The 17,092-nt window shown below is 38.6% G+C and overlaps 2 protein-coding genes across 6 annotated transcripts in view; one reads left to right on the top strand and one right to left on the bottom strand.

Moving 5' to 3' along the window:
- Window positions 1–10,708, bottom strand: part of LOC150084644 (uncharacterized) — a 387,737-nt gene extending 377,029 nt beyond the window's left edge. For 2 of the 5 annotated variants that reach the window (XM_090376524.1, XM_090376526.1), the window contains exon 1: window positions 10,294–10,387. The gene's annotated coding sequence lies outside the window, so the exon portion shown is untranslated. Of the gene's footprint in view, window positions 1–10,293; window positions 10,388–10,621 lie in introns of those variants that run through there. The other 3 variants (XM_090376527.1, XM_090376523.1, XM_090376525.1) reach the window with 3 other exon arrangements.
- A 33-nt stretch (window positions 10,709–10,741) lies between these two features.
- Window positions 10,742–17,092, top strand: part of Naa20A (N-alpha-acetyltransferase 20 A) — a 166,786-nt gene continuing 160,435 nt past the window's right edge. Inside the window, exon 1 of the mRNA XM_090376522.1 lies at window positions 10,742–10,994. Coding sequence (XP_090232648.1) covers window positions 10,942–10,994 — 53 coding nt within the window. The 5' untranslated portion in view covers window positions 10,742–10,941. The remainder of the gene's footprint in view (window positions 10,995–17,092) is intronic.

The raw sequence follows: 17,092 nt of genomic DNA, 5'->3' as shown, positions 1-17,092 counted from the left end.
TGTGCAGAAATAAAATAACGTCAACACTGTCGCTACTTAACTTGGTTTGACGCTCTTGCACTGCTAATCCGGCTGCACTAAAATTTCTTTCGGAGCTTGCACTGCTGGCGGGGCATTTCCACGAAAGAATAAAAATTTTAGTGAATTTTGGAGACGTTGACGAAGTGCGCCTATTGGTCAATTAAAAGTGTAATTCAAATACATAAAACAATTCATTTTAAAATATATATAAGAAATGGCCCGAAAAAGTCCAATATGTTTGAAATAGAAATTCATTACGATTATCGAGATATATAAGGCCTTGAATGGTTTGGACAAGCTCAATGCTGATGGAATTCTTACTCTTGCTCAGATTTACTCACCTGAGGGGACATAAATTCAAATTGAGGAAAGACAATTATAGAATAGATGTGAGGAAGAGCGATCTAACGGACTTCGAACGTAGCACGGTAATAGGTGCAAGACGTGCTGGAAAAAGCATCTCTGAAACGGCAGTTCTCCTGAACTTTTCACGCACCACAGTTTCAAGGGTGTATCGAGAATGGTGCAACGAACAGAAAACATCCTCTCAACGGCACTCCTGTGGAAGAAACTCGCTTGTTGATGAGAGAGGACAGAGGCGGATGGTTAGAATTGTGCAAACAGACGGGCCACAATGTCGCACATCACGTCAGAATACAACCTTGGTGCGCAGAACAAAATATCGCAACGGACTACTAGCCGCACTTTGTCGCGAACGGGCTACAACAGATGACGGCCACATCGCGTACCTTTGTTATCAATTAAGAACAAGAGAGTATGCGTCCTGTGGGAACACCGAAACACCAGCATTGGACTATCGAGGATTGGAAAAACAGTTGTTTGGTGTGACGAGTCAAAGCTCCTGATGCATCATGTTGATGGAAGGCTCAGAATTTGGTGAAAACAACATGAATCCTTGGACCCGTCATATGCACAAGGTGGTGAGGGCAGTGTTATGGTGTGGGGAATGTTTTCTTGGCAAACGGTGGGTCCATTGATACCCACAGATTCACGTCTAAATGCCACATCGTGCCTAAACATCGTTGCTGACCAAGTGCATCCGTTCATGTTGACAGTTTATCCTTAGCCAGATGGTTACATCCAGCAGGATAATGCGCCGGTGCACAAAGCCCGAATCATTGTCATGTTCCTGGAATGGTTCCAGAAACATGACAATGACTTTTCTTTGCTGCAGTGGCCTGCTCAGTTTCTGGATCTCACTCTATTGAGCATCTCTGGGATGAGCTGGAAAGGGCTGTTCGCTGCAGGCCTACATCTCCTTCGAATCTCAATGAATTGCGTGATACAAGCTTGTCTGTATGGTACTCCATTCCGGCACAACGTTTTCAGCATCTTGTTCAATCCATGCCTAGAGTAATTCAGGCTATTTTGAGGGCTAAAGGAGGCTCAACACGCTACGAGGTAGGTGTACCTAATAAAGTGGCAGCACAGTGTATATGACTAATACTATTAAAATTGGAATTCATCCGTTAACTGTAAGTTGAACTGCTGTATGTAAACCACCACTAGTTGAGTTATTAAATGAGGACAGTGGGGCGGACATGATAAAAACAATAGGTGCTTTAAGCATATATGCTAATGCGACGGAAAATGACGATTTCTATTATATTCTTGACTATAAACTAAGAGCAATCAATGCTCAATATCTTTCTCCATAGGATTGCTTCTCCTCTAAACTCTCCAAATTCGACCCCCTTTTTTTTTTCTTTGTTTACACTCGGTTCGAAATTTAAAATGATTAAAATATACACTACATTAAAATCAAATAAATGCATTCAATTTTCTAACCCATGAATGCTTGGACATCTCCAGGATTTTAGCCGAAGGCCCTCAACCCGACCCCAGATCTATCCAATACACCACACAATCTCGAGAAATTGAAAACATTGTGTCAAAGTTTTTAAAAATAAACGGCGTTAAAATTCATATACGACTAGGGGGACTTCGCCCCCTGCTCGCTTCTTTTGATAACGGTAAAATAAAATACTTACAGAAGCTTTCGACACTGTGTGTGTGTGTGTGTCTCTTCCTCTGTTATGAATACATAAAACGTATACTGTATATGGAAATCAAGCATGGTAACGCGTGGTAATAAACATAGCGCGTGACTACGCTTAAACAGAAGCTTGTTTTACCACAGTAAAACAAGCTTCTGTTAAGTATTTTAGTATTTGATACGTATTACCACGTAACCCGCATCTCTCTTCTCCCATTGGCTGAATAAATATCACTAGGAGGAAAATTATTTCAATGTATAGAAAGATAATAAAATTCTTTAAAATTAATTTCCTTCCTAAAGGGACAAAACTTTTCAACATGTTGTCGTGATCACAGGTAGGAAACATACTGACTAATTTGAACTATCCCCACAGCTATGTATTATTAAGAGATTAATTGCTAACCCGCATGCGCGAAAAAGCACGAATCCGATATGAGACCTTTTCTCATATATTAATCGCATTGTTTTTGATTTTCATTTCTGAGGTTTCAGCTATTAGGTCTTGTGTAATCATGCTGTACGCTCAAAACAGCTTCATTAAACAAGATCCTTGTTTATCGAATGGAATGACAGTTCAGATGCCGTGGCCCTCATTGCCCTAACCGACGCCGCATGTTGCTTTAAACGAGTATCTAAAAGGCACCTAGTAGAACCGACATACGAGGAATCACAATTAGGGCATGGAATATTGTAAACTACATCGAGTAGTTCCATGACTGAAGAGGAAAGTGCGGAGCGCCTTTTCAGCACGGAATGCAGTTTTTGAGTGGGCTTCGCTATTACTTTAAAATCAGTGTTCCTGAAAAGAATATTGAGCTGTTTGTACCATTGCTGACATACGGAATCGTAATAAACTGTTTTTTCCCCACCTTGATGTTGTTTCCATTATTAACCAACTTTTCTTTGGCTTGCAACCTAACATTAGTACTTAGCGAATACATAGTTAATTTAAAAATCTGTATGTAAGTTATTCAACTTCATAGTCTAATACAGTCTGCGTCGTAGTATATTTATATGCGTTTGTGAATTGATTTAAAATAATAGAATGTTTATAAGCGAAAGGATGATAACTCGAATAATGTAATAACATCCCTGTGTTTGTCGGCTTACGATATATTTTAAACTGTAATTTGTTACTCACTCTTGTAATCAGGTCACAAAGGAGGTTCGGCAGGCGTAGGCGGATTACGAGAAATCTTTGGCAAAAGATGCTAAGAAAAATAGCAAGGATTTCTTTACTTATATAAACTCTAAAAGGAAGGAGATTAATCTGATTGGTCCCCTTGACATCGATGGTTCGACTGTTGATGATCCTGCTCAGATAGCAAACAAACTGAATGAGTATTTTGCATCTACATTCACACATGAGGAATTATTAAGGTTTGAAAATGGAAGAAGGTTATCAAATTGTATCAGGGTGCTTAATCATTTTGTAATAACTGAGAGCAAAGTGGAGGAGAAATTGTTGAAGTTAAACATAAGAAAGGCACCTGGGGTGGATGGGATCTATCCAGTTATATTAAAGGAGGCGGCAAAGCAACTAAGCAACCCTTAGCCATAATTATGAGAGCATCCTTGGACTCAGGGGAGGTTCCCACGGACTGGAGATGTGCAAATGTATCCCCAATTCACAAAGGGGGATCGAAGAGTGACACGAGTAATTACAGACCAGTTAGTTTAACTTCTGTTCCGGGTAAAATAATGGAGTCACTGGTTAAAGATGCATTGCAGGATCATCTAGACCAGCCTGCAGCAATAATTTAGACACAGCATGGGTTTGTTAAGGGAAAGTCTTGTCTGACAAATTTGATTGGTTATTATGATGTGGTCACAAAGGAACTGGATGCAAAAAATAATTTTGATATCATATATTTGGATTTCAGGAAAGCTTTTGACATTTGCGCATGGAAGACTACTGTACAAATTGGAACAGAATGTAAGTTGCTACAATGGATAACAGTATGGTTAAGTGGGAGAAGACAGAGGGTGGTAATCAATGGGTGCTGCTCTTCGTGGACTAATGTTATTAGTGGAGTCCCACAGGGTTCTGTCCACTGTTGTTTTGTATATTTATCAATGATATTGATGAAGGTACAAAGGGTACTAGGAAAGTTTTGCAATACAGCTTTGTTTATTTAATTTTTTCAAAGTAATTTCCTCTACATTCAATACACCTCTCCATCCTCCGAAACCAATCTTTAAACCAGTTCTGCCAAGTTTCGCTAGGGAGTAAAGCACACTCGTTGTCCCAAGCCCGTAGAAGGTCCTCATCACTGGAAAACCGCCTCCCTTTTAGCTTCATTTTCACATGCGGGAACAGTGCAAAGTCGCAGGGAGCAAGGTCTGGCTGTAGGGAGGGTGCTCGAGAAGTTGCAGTCCTGTCGTGGTCAAATATTCGGTGCAGGCTTTGGCGCGGTGAGCTGGAGCATTATCGTGATGGAGGTACCAGGTGTCCATTCTTGACTTTGGCCGCAGGTTCTTCATAGATCCAATGACTTTAGGCAGGCATTGTTCAGTATACCACTTAGCTGTGACTGTCTTCTGCGTGTCCAAAACGACACGTTCCACAATTCCACTCGATTTGAAAAATACGGCTATCATTTTCTTCTTTACAGATCGGGATTTTCTGACAATTACGGGTGTGTCGTCATCATCAAAGACCCAAACTTTGTTTTGAGCCTTGGTCGGCAGATCGTAATAGTACAGCCAAGTCTCGTCACCTGTCACGACGTTGTTCACATACCGAGATTGTCCCTTATCAAACTTTTTTTAACATCTCCCGGCACCAAGTCACACGTCGTGTCATCTGCTCTTCAGTCAGTTGATGCGGCACCCAAAGAGAACAAAGTTTCTTCAAGTGCAAATGATCTTGCAGAATCGAACGAATTGCTGGTGCATTTAGGCCCAAAGTATCCTCTATCTGTTGGTAGGTCACTCGCCTGTTTTCCTCACAGCAGTAACGTTTTCCTCCATACCTGACGTTCGTGGCCTTCCCGGCCTCTCAGAATCCTCCAGAGTGAAATTTCCCCTTTGGAATTCTCTATACCACCTGAATATCGTTTTACGATGTGGACAATCATCATCTAGTGCAAGAGTCATTTCTTCTAAGCACTGGTCTATGGTTAAACCACGCACGAAATTATACCGCAAAACTGTCCTTATCTCATTTCGTGACCACGATGCCATCGCAAGCACTTTACACTCTCACTACTAATGAATAACTGAGCCCATCGACTTGGCGCGGCGGCTACTATGCACGTATGAACATGTCTCAACATGCAGCTTCCTGTGATTCATTGTTGCGTCATATTGCAAAACTTTCCTAGTACCCTTTGTATATATCAGGCTTAATGTCGAAGTTTGCAGATGACACAAAGGTTGGCAGGGTTGTTAATGACAGTCATGGCAGTGTGCTACTGCAACAGGATCTAGATAATTTGGGCAGATGGGCTAAGAAGTGGCAACTGAAGTTTAACCTTGACAAATGCAAAATATTGCATATGGGTAGAAGTAACCCCAGAGAAACGTACCAACTGTGTGTTACTACACTTAAGGTGGTAGAAAATGAAAAAGACCTGGGAGTAATTGTACAGTCAGATATGAAGTTTTCTGAGCAATGCAGACAGGCTGCCAGGGCAGGTCATGGGGTTTTGTCAATGATATATAGGAATTTTGCTAGCAGGGAAAAGGAGGTGATTGTCCCTCTGTATAAGGCAATGGTCAGGCCACGCCTTGAGTACTGCGTACAGGTCTGGAGGCCTCATTTTAGGAAGGATGTAGATTTACTTGAGCGTGTACAGAGAAGGGCAACAAGATTGGTGAGGGGAATGAAGGGATCCTCTTACCAAGAGAGGCTTAAGTTCTGCAAATTGCAGTGGCTGGAGACTAGGCACCTGCGCGGTGATCTGACTGAGGTCTATAAGGCCTTGAATGGGTCGAGCACGCTGAATTCTGATGGGATCCTTCCACTTGTTCAGATTACGAACCTACGGGGGCATAAATTGAAATTAAGAAAGGGCAGATGTAGAATAGATGTGCGGAAATTTGCCTTTAGCCAGCGGGTGGTTAATTGCTGGAACAAACTTCCATCTGTCGTTGTGGAAGTTGATAGGTTAAATGAAGTTAAGGAGGAACTGGACAGGCATTTGGAGGGAATGGTGTGATTTTTTTTTTTTTTTTTTTTGGCTGATGCTGCAAAAGCTCCTACACTTGCTTTCTTGCATCACGTGCCACTGCTACTACTACTCTTGTTAATCATAAAGTTTAAAAAGTTTGTCTTCGCTTGTTCATCCTCCTTCTCCAATGTGAAACTTAACCTCGCGTGGACGTTATTAAACGTTCCTAAAAATTATCCGTCGTTTGCTCATCCGTTATAATAAGAATGCCATCTAAATATCTCCCGTAAAAAAGTGATGTTTGGAAAAAACGGTGTTAGGTATATTTGTTCTATCTATTTAAATATATTTCGGCAATGAGACCGCTTAAACTAAGCCCCATGGGTAACCCGAATAAATTTGTCTGCAAATTTTATCCAGGAAGGCAATATAATTTGCTTTAACTAAAAAGCCGACAAACACAGGGATGTTATTACATTATTCGAGTTATCATCCTTTCGCTTTTGAACGTTCTATTATTTTAAATCAATTCACAAACTATGAGAGGGGTAAGGTAAGATCCTAACTATGAGAGGGGTAAGGAAGAACAGTGCACCCAGTTTTGCAATGGCCTCCATCGTTGCAGACTGGTGTGGGGTCGTGTCTTGTAGATGTAGTAGTGGAGAAGAAGAAGATTAAAAACTTCATTAAGATTTTTGTCCGGTCGAACTCTACAGATGCGGCCTTTCAACTTTTCAACGTTTCCACATATCGATCTGAGTTGATTGTGGCGCCACACTCCAAGAAATCCACAAGCAAGACCCCATTTTTGTCCCAAAACACTGTCGCCATGACTTTACGGACAGAAAACTGTCTTTTGAACTTATTCTTGCGCGATGAATTTTGATGGTTCCACTCCATTGACTGTCTCTTCGTTTCAGGGTCATAATGGTGGACCCAGGTTTCGTCACCTGTGACTATGAGTGAAAGAAAAACCTCTCCTTCACTCTCGTAGCACTGGAGAAGTTCCATACAGATGATTTGTCCAGCTTTTTTGTGCTCGTCACGTGTCAGCATTTTTGGGTGCTACCGGGCGCAAACCTTGTTGTTAGCCTAGTTCCTTTATGATGGTTATCACAACAGTTTTTCCTATACCTATTGCATCGCACAATTCGCGAGTTGTGATGCAGCGGTCCTCTTTGATCAGCGCGTCGATTCGGCTCTTGTTGTCTGTTGTCAATGACGTTACTGGCCAGGTGCTTCGGGATAAATTCCTTCAGTCTACGACGGGACTTGAATCAAGACCTCTCAAACAACTGACGAAACCGCTATACTGTCAAGGAGGACATTTGTTGTATATAGTTACTTTCCTCACTCTTGAAGTGTCTTATCCAACACATCTAACTGTACTCACATTTACAGTATTGTCACCATAAACATTTTTGAGATGCGTATGGATTTCGACAGGCGTCACTTCTTCTTTGGGTAAGAAATCCAATCACCACTCTTTGCTTGATACGTATATCTATAACTGCACTCACGAGATCGATCACAGCGCCACTCAGAATGGTGAAACTAGAAATCTGTAGTGACCACTTATGACACGCGAAATGATCTATGGCGCTACATTTGAAAGCAAAAAATTAGGAGGCATTACTTTCGAAGCGGTCCTCGTAACATGTAATGTAACACGTAATATGAACGTACTTTCGTTACAGCAGATTGTATACGCAATAGGAACTTAACGTATCTGCGATCGCGACTAAAATCGACCTCAAGATTGCACTGGGTAAAAACTAATTTTCTCTAGACCAATTGCTGATTGCTTTGGCTGGATATAGCTTTCTGAGTTGTTTCTGCCAATGGCAAAGCGAACTGGTACCTCAGGAATCCGTATAATATTTATTAAGAGCCAGAAATCCGGTAATCCTAGAATTTACCAACTCCTTTGGTAAAGCTAGGAAATTCGGGCATTTATCAAAGCGAATTGGTAAATGTCCGAATTCCCATTATCTGAGTGAAGTAGTGTAATCAGGCGCTTCCCCTACGCTAATAGTGAACCCCCTACGCTCTTGTTTAAAAATCGAAAACGTGAATGGCGCAGGTCTTGTGTTTCCAATTATCACTTTTCCGATTTTTAAACAAGGGCGTATATATTCCGTAGACAGAAAAATTGTAATAGTGCGAAAAGGAAAGTAATAATAATTTTCTGGTTGGAATACTTTTCAGATTTTTAAACAAGGCCTGGAGGTTACAGGGATATATCTTCTATCTCCGCAAAGTTGTCTATGTTATTTTACATATTCACTATACAGTGTTCCGAATTGAGTGAATATGTTACCCAGACAACCTATCAATGATAAGAGATATATGTATATCCGCCTCCTATACTCTAAAAAAAAAAAAAAGGGGGGGGGGGAGTGAATGAATCGTGATGTGAACATTTTTTAATTTTTCGGACTTTTACCAATTTGCTTTGGAAAATTTCGGGCTTTTTACCAAAGCGAATTGGTTAATCCTAGAATTACTGGATTTGGAGCTTTTACACTAACCTTTATAAATATATCTATGACACAAAGCCAAGCGCCACGTTTCTTGAATCGCCAACAACATATTTTAAAGTTAACTAATTCACTGAAACACCTTCGCGTTGCTTAAGAACTGTATATGCATCTATTTATACAACACATAACTTGTAATACCTGTTATATGTTAATACATGTTGTAATAACATATGTTATATTAATTACTTAAATACAAATTTAAGTAATTCATCTCGAGAAAGACTTTCTTATAGTATGGGAAAACTATTAAGTAAGAATATTTAATAAGAAACACTTGACTGCGTGAAATATTTCATTAATTTATTGGTATGAAAGGATAAATTGATACATTTCGATCCAAACAGTCCCAATAACTAAATTTGGCTACGTACCGGGTTTCTATATAGGAATCCGCGTTCGCGCATGGATTTTGTATTTAGAGGTCAGTGATCAGGTAAGCTTTAACCCAAGAACCAGAGCCGAAGACAGATTTTGATATAGAAATCCGAAACGTAGCCAAATTTATTTAGTTATTGGGATTGTGTGTGTCGAACTATATCAATGTAGCCTTTTATTCCGATAAACTAATCAAATATTTCCAGCATATATTGCGTTCTATTTGAGTACAAAAAATATTTTTGTTCTGAGTCTCGAGAGCGTATATCTACTGCTGGGGTTATCATCTGTTTTTACTGCATTGTTTTAAGTCAGTTTATTTGAGAAAAAGAAACAAAAAAAAAAAAAAGGAGGAATTGGAGGGAGGAGGAAGCTCACCTGGGCTCGTTAACCAGCTAATTCGGCTACTTGAAAAGTATATTATAACGTAGATCATGGTATTATTAATGTTTTTAATTACACATTTAGTATCTATTATAAAACTCAAGTGGAATGAAGCCGAAGTATAATCGTCACATATTTTATCGTTTTCAATTCACATACTGTATTTTATTTTGCACAAATTCGAAGTCTAAGCAAAAATAAAAGGTTGTCATGGTGACCAGGTAGTCAAACCATTCCCACCGATACTAAGAAAGCATATACTATTTTACACAAAATAGCATTTCTTAAACTGATTTCAAAACTATCAAGCAATGATAATGTGAAACAGCAATTAATTATTCACTTGAAACTACGAACTGTTTACCTATTATCCGATATATATATATAGGTTAATAAAAGCAGAAGAAGACAAATTATATCCAATCAGATTTTCATATTGTACTTCAATTATAGGAAGAAAATGATTAACGAAAAAAACTCACTTCTGAAACTTTAAACTGTTTACCTATTATCGGACATATATAGGGTAAAACAGCAGCAGAAGACAAATTATATCCAATCAGATTTTCATATCGTACTCAAAGTATTGCAAAGAAATGGTTAACGAAAAACAAAATAAGCTGTTGTCCAGTTATGAAATTCAGAAATAGCTCTTTGGTATATCGTAAAATATTTTCTTACAACTTTCAAATATGTATTTCAGAAATTCTGATAGAAAGAAAAACACGTCGAAATATCATAAAAGTACTCTAAAAGTTTGCATTTAAGCTTTCGTAAATATATATTACGTAAACTACATATTTAAATAATAATTTTCAATACAAATAAAACTGACTACGTAGCAGACCCAGTCAGGCGTCCAAAGAATCAGCTGCAATACAACCAGGAAAACTTTGCTTATCTCACTGATGCGAGCGCTGCTTTTGCCGTCTCTCTCTCTCTCTCTCTCTCTCTGAGCTGCGGATTCGGTCCTTGAGCCGACTACTTTGCTTGCCGTAGGCGGATGAAACTTCGAAACATACCGATGAGTGCAATGACTGACACCAATGTCTATAACACATGCGATATCGCTTTAAACTATATTACGGAGTAATTCACTTATTGCGCCTCATTTCTTAACTTTGTTTATAACAATTTTACTAGAGAAATAAGGAAAAAATTACCTCAATTTCTAATTGCACACTCCCTCTTTACTTGGGAAAATGGCGGTAATACATATACAAGGTATTTTCATTGGCAGTCCCCAGATGTCGCTGTTCATATGTAACTATAACCGAATGACAACGACATCTGTGATTTTAGAATGAACGAATTTTCAGTTTCGGATGAGGGATGTATATTGAATTATATTATATTAAAATGAACGTGTTTGGCAGGGGTATTTGCTGATTGTCAAGTGGGCGCTAAGTTTATAATGAAAGTTAAGTGACTATATAAGATTTAAATCATTTTATGTTGTGTGGCATTTGTACAGTGAAAAAGTATGACAACAATACGACCATTCACATGTGATGACATGTTTCGTTTTAATAATGTGTAAGTAAAAAAAGGTTTTCCTTTTGTTTTTTGGAACCACGTTAACTAGGAAAGCTGTCGTATTTATCGAACGTTTATTTACCGCATTTGGCTTATCAGAGTTCAAAGAAAGTGGCAGTGTTCTTCAGCACGTGGTTCTGATAATACGTATAATTGGTTCGTGTTTCTAGTATAACATTGAAAATTTGTGGTTGTTTTGTAGTAATAGTTTGTTTGGGGATTTTTTAGCAGAGCGGTGTTCAGTAGAACCCGTTTATATTTCCCAGGTTTGGATCAACCAAAGATAGACTTCAATAGCTAAGTTTAGTTATTGGGACTGTTTGAATAAAAATAAATCAATTATCGTTTCATACCAAAAATGCAAATATTATATGTGCTTTATGATACATCCCATTTTCTTAATTAAACTTTAGCCAATACTTTTAAAAGCTAAAAATAAAGGAACTGCAGTCCACCACCCATTGCCAGCTGCTATTGATTTGCTGTGTTAATGTGAAACTTCCACTTATTTGCAAAAAAAAATATAACAGTAGTAGTTGACATGTGATGCAAGGAAGCAATATTATACTGCATCAACCACATATGGTGTGTGTGTGTGTGTGTGTATGTATGTATATACATATATGTAGTGGATGCTGTATAATAAAATTCATATATTTGGTATTCCGGATCATTTGCACTTTTACATGAATATTATGGAATATTGTGATATTGAAGTAAAAGAAGTGTCTGCACCTTACAGAATACTGCTTTGTTGTAGAACATACTCTGACCAAACGTGATTTCTTTCATAGTTCATGTTATCAAAAGTTAGAACAGACTCTGAACCAATCCTGTCCTCCCCACCTCCCATATTGTATAAAAAAGTATAGAATACAGTCCTTCATTTCTGTTACCTCATGGTGTCTGTGTGAACTTAATGTCCAGCTAAAATTTTATTTGTGTATTAATTCTGCAGTGGCTGCTTTGGGTCTGACAGACCCATGCATTTATATTTTTGTTTGCCCATTACTCAATTTATGCATAACTTTGTTGATAAACTTGGTATACCTTACCATTCTTTCCCTTTCTTTTTGCCACTGTATCAATTTATTTTTATCTTGGAAACCGAAATCACAAATATGAACTAATAGTACTTAGTACTGTACGTGGGATAAATGCTGAGACGGCAGAAGATACTTGTTGACATTGGACTTGATTTCTGAAGGGTGTAATTTTCAAGAAATACATGTGAAGGAAAGTTGTTTCAGAAAACAGAAGTAGATAGGATAAATGAGGAAATGTTGTTTCTGTGAGTTTGAGGGTGGACAGTAAGTGGATGCTGACTGGTTGAGGGCACATGTTCGGGCTAGTTTGGAAGAGAGCAAAGGCCTTGAATGGGTTGAGCACGCTGAATTCTGATGGGATCCTTCTACTTGTTCAGATTATGAACCTAAGGGGGCATAAATTCAAATTAAGAAAGGACAGATGTAGGATAGATGTGCGGAAATTTGCCTTTAGCCAGCGGGTGGTTAATTGCTGGAACAAACTTCCATCTGTCATTGTGGAAGTTGATAGGGTGAATAAATTTAAGGAGGAACTGGACAGGCATTTGGAGGGAATGGTGTGATTTTTTTTTTTTTTTTTTTGCTGCTGCATAAGCTCATACACTTGCTTTCTTGCATCACATGCCACTACTACTACTACAGATGCCAGTTGAGAACAGTGCCCATGGAAATATCACTAGAAAAGGCATGCAGCAGAAACAGCATCTGTGAGACAATGGAGAGGCTTTGTAAAAGATGGGTCTATTGTTATTTCCTTGTTTTGAATAGAGTGAAGAAGCTTGAAGTTTTGTGGACACTTGCCCAGATGTGGTAACAATATTCTATGGTAGGGTAGATTTGAGACTTATACAAAGTGAGTAGTTTTTGAAGTAAAGTAATGCCAGAAAACCTGGTGGTTTTGTTTTTTTTTTTTTTGATGCAGCAGACACAATATTATTACAAAGTATATGCTTAAGCCAAGAGAAGTCAGGGTAGTCTCTAATAGAGATATGTGATCTTTTCTAGAAATATGGATATCATTGTAGGTGAGCATAGGTGCAGTAGACTTTTTTTTTTACTATAAATAAGACAGGACCAAGTTTTAGAAGGATTGAAGTTAACTAATCTGTGCCCCCCCCCCCCTTCCCTTGAAAACCTAGAAATCCATTTGAGGAATTGAAAGTGGAGATTTGAGAAGTTGAGGCTGTTCATACAGGGCAAAGTTTTTCAAACTGAAAGGTATAGTGCGCTATCATCAGCAAAACTATAGATAGGATTTGCAATGAATGGAAGGAGGTCATCAATATAAAAGAGTGGGAGAAAGAACTATACCTTAGGGAACACCAACAATTAATGGAGATGTTAGAAGATAGAATGTCTCATCACCTACAATGAGCATTCAAAGAGAAAAGTGAATACCCAATAAGAAAAAACAGTGAGGAGGTCATAAGATAGGAGCTTGTTTAGGAGACCTATATGCCAAACACAATTAGCCTTAGAAAAGAGCAACTTATTTAGTTTCACTGAATTTGTCCAAAGAAGAGTAACATGATCCAGTATATCACCAGTGGTGATCATTGATCAGATGGAAACTTTTGAGAAAGTATAAGAATTGGCAGTTGATGGATTTCTTGGATTGTTATTGGTATGAGCAAATTTTTAAGAAGGAAAATCACCAGTGGATTAGGAAAGTGTAAAAAGGTTCCAGAATAGGAACAGGCTGAGAAGCACGTGTTTGAAAGAAAAGAGAAATGCCATCAGAACCTCGACCTTTCTTGGCAACAAGATTGTTCAGAATTTTCTTGCATCCTTCTCTTGGAAAACGACAGGAGGCATTGAGTGGTGTGTATATTGAGTATGGTAAGAGCTGGTTTACCAAGCTTGTCAATACAAGCATAAGAAGAAAAATAGGATGCTAGTCTTTCGGTTTTTACTTAAGGATACAATAGAACCATCAAGTTTTAACAGAGTTGGGTTATTGTTGAATAGAAGTCCTCTTAGCCTGTTCAAAATAGTGTGGATTGATTAATAACTGTTGAGATCTTAGTATAGGCAGAAAATGAAGCTGGATATTTGGATACAAGCCAATTATGATATGCTACATTGTTATCTTGAACAGTGCTTTCTTATTGCTTTCTTGCATCACATGCCACTGCTGTTACTACTACTACTACAGTCTTAACACATTTATTGGAAAATGAAATTTTAGGTAATGAATCAGATTTTACAATAGCTTTCAGAATAAATGGTTTCTCCTCCTACAAGAATAATTTCACTGACTTGAATGTTAGGATTGGGATATTTAAAACAATAATTAAAAAGGGAAATAGAAATAATGTAGATCATCCTTTTTGCATTCGTGTAATACTGAACAACACCAACCTAGAATGGCATGAGAGAGAGACTATCTGAAGTGTCTAGAGGAACACTAACATTGACCATATGCTTTGGATTGTTGTTGGTGAAAAAGAGAGATCAAGGTGATGGATGCATAGTTGGGATTTATTGTCTGATATTTTGTTGGGTAAATGAAACAGATGTGGGAAGTCCATTAGTAATCGCAAAAGCCTTCTGGACCATTTTGGTCAGTGTAACTAGAAAACTGGATATGTGAACATTAAAATCACCAAGGAAAATTACATACTGTTATGATGAAAGTTAGGCTAGAGAAAGTCAAGTTTTGAAGAAAGAAAGTCAAAGAGTTCTGAATGATTAGTAGGAGTGGAAATAAGATGAATTAACATAATGGGACAGAGAGATTAGCATTAGTAGAGGCATATGATGCAAGAAAGCAAGCTTATTCAGCATCAGCCAAAAAAAACACTCCTATTTCACCCCTCTGTTCGTTCCAAATATCTGTCCAGCTGAGCCTTAAATTTATTTAGGCTATCAACTTCCACAACATGGGATGGAAGTCGATTCCACCAAACAACTATCCACTGGCTAAAGGCAAATTTCTGCACATCTATCCTACATCTGTCTTTCCTCAATTAGAATTTATGCCCTTTCAGGTGATTATTCTGAGCAAGAGGAAAAATCCCGTCAGCATTGAGCATGCTCAAACCATTCAAGGCTTTATACACCTCTATCAGATCACCTCGCCGGTGCCTAGTCTCCAGACACTGTAATTTGCAAAACTTAAGCCTTTCTTCATAAGAGCAACCCTTTGTTCCATTCACTAATATTGTTGCCCTTCTCTGTACCCATTCCAGCAGCTCTACATCCTTGAAATGAGGCCTCCAGACCTGTATACAGTACTCAAGGTGTGGCCTGACCATTGCCTTATACAAGGGAATAATCACCTCCTTATCCCTGCTAGAAAAATTTCTGTATATCATTGACAAAACACCATGAGCTACTCTTGCAGCCCGTCTGCACTGCTCAGAAAACTTTATATCTGCCTACACAATTACCCCTAGGTCCTTTTCATTCTGTACCACTGTCAGTGTAGTACCACAGAGTTGATACGTTACTCTGGGGTTCCTGTTTATCATATGTAGTACTTTTTATTTATCAATGTTAAATTTCATTTGCCACCTCTCAGCCCATCTGCTCAACCTTTCCAGATCCTGTTGCAGCAGCATACTGTCAGTAGTGTCCTTAACAACCCTGCCAACCTTTGTATTGTCTGCAAACTTGGACATTAAGCTTGATATACCATAATCAATATCATTTATAAATACAGAAAACAACAATGGACCCAACACTGAACCCTGAGGGACTCCACTAATAACATTATTCCACGATGAGCAGTGTCCATTGATTACCACTCTCTGTCTTTTCCCCCTCAACCATCCCTTTATATATACAGCAATTTGCCTCCAATGCCACACTGCTCCACTTTGTGCAGCAGTCTTCCATGTGCAACAGTATCAAAAGCCTTTCTAAGATCCAAATATATAACATCAAATTTATTCCCTGCATTCAGTTCTTTTGTGACTGCATCATAGTATCCAATCAAATTGGTCAGGCAAGACCTTCCCTTAACAAAACCATGCTGTGTCTGAGCTATAACTGAATTCTTGTCAAGATGATCCTGCAGTGCTGCTTTAACCAGTACTTCCATTAATTTCCCTGGAACAGAAGTTAAACTAACAGGTCTGTAATTACTTGTTGCCCCTTGATCCTCCTTTGTGAATTGGGGTCACATTAGCACATCTCCAGTCCATGGGTACCTCCCCTGAGTCCAAGGAAGCTCTCATAATTATGGATAAGGGTTTGCTTACTTCCTTTGCTGCCTCCTTTACTGGATAGATCCCATCCACCCCAGGCGCATTTTTTATGTTTATCCTCAACAGTTTCTCCTCCACTTTCCTCTCAGTTATTACAAAATCATCTAGCTCACTGCCACACAGTTTACCTCACCTCTGGCATTCCCCTTCCTGAATAACTCCTCATGTGTGAATGTAGATGCAGAATACTTGTTTAGTTTGTTAGCCACCTGAGCAGGATCATCAACAATTGAACCATCAATTATCTAGTGGACCAATCTGATTCATCCCTTTCCTTCTAGAGTTTACATAGGTAAAGAACTCTTTTCAGTTTTTCTTTGCATCCTTTGCCAAGGATTTCTTGTAATCTGCCCTTGCCTGCCTAATCTCCTTTGTGACTTAGTTACAGACCAGCTTCTATCTATCATAGGTTTCCATGTCACCCATTAATTTATATGTATCCCATGCATTTTTCTTCTCTGCCATATGTCTCATTAGTTCATCTGACATCCATTTAGGCCTAAACCTTGAACAATATTTCTTAGTTGGTATGTAAAGCCTAGTAGCTTCCAAGATAAATTCTTTGAATGCTTCCCATTTTTAATTTGCTGTTGGTAACATCATCAGTTGGTCCCACTGTAGAATTTAAATACTGTCTCAGACCATCGTAGTCGCCTTTACGAAAGCAAAAACCCTTCCCTTTACCTCTGATGGTAGTTACCTCTTTGAGTAAATCCAATGTCAACACACTGTGATCATTGCCACCTAGTGGTTCCTTTATCTGCAGATTCTTAATGCATGAAGAATAATTACTGATAATGAGATCAAGAGTAGTACTCCCTGTAGTTGCCTCTCGAACATG

Source organism: Mastigoproctus giganteus, chromosome 6, assembly GCF_048544385.1.
Source record: "Mastigoproctus giganteus isolate SK-2022 chromosome 6, ASM4854438v1, whole genome shotgun sequence".
Taxonomy (NCBI): Eukaryota; Metazoa; Arthropoda; class Arachnida; order Uropygi; family Thelyphonidae; genus Mastigoproctus; species Mastigoproctus giganteus.
The sequence above is the reverse complement of the archived record's forward strand: the minus strand, read 5'-3'. Positions and strand labels throughout refer to the sequence as shown.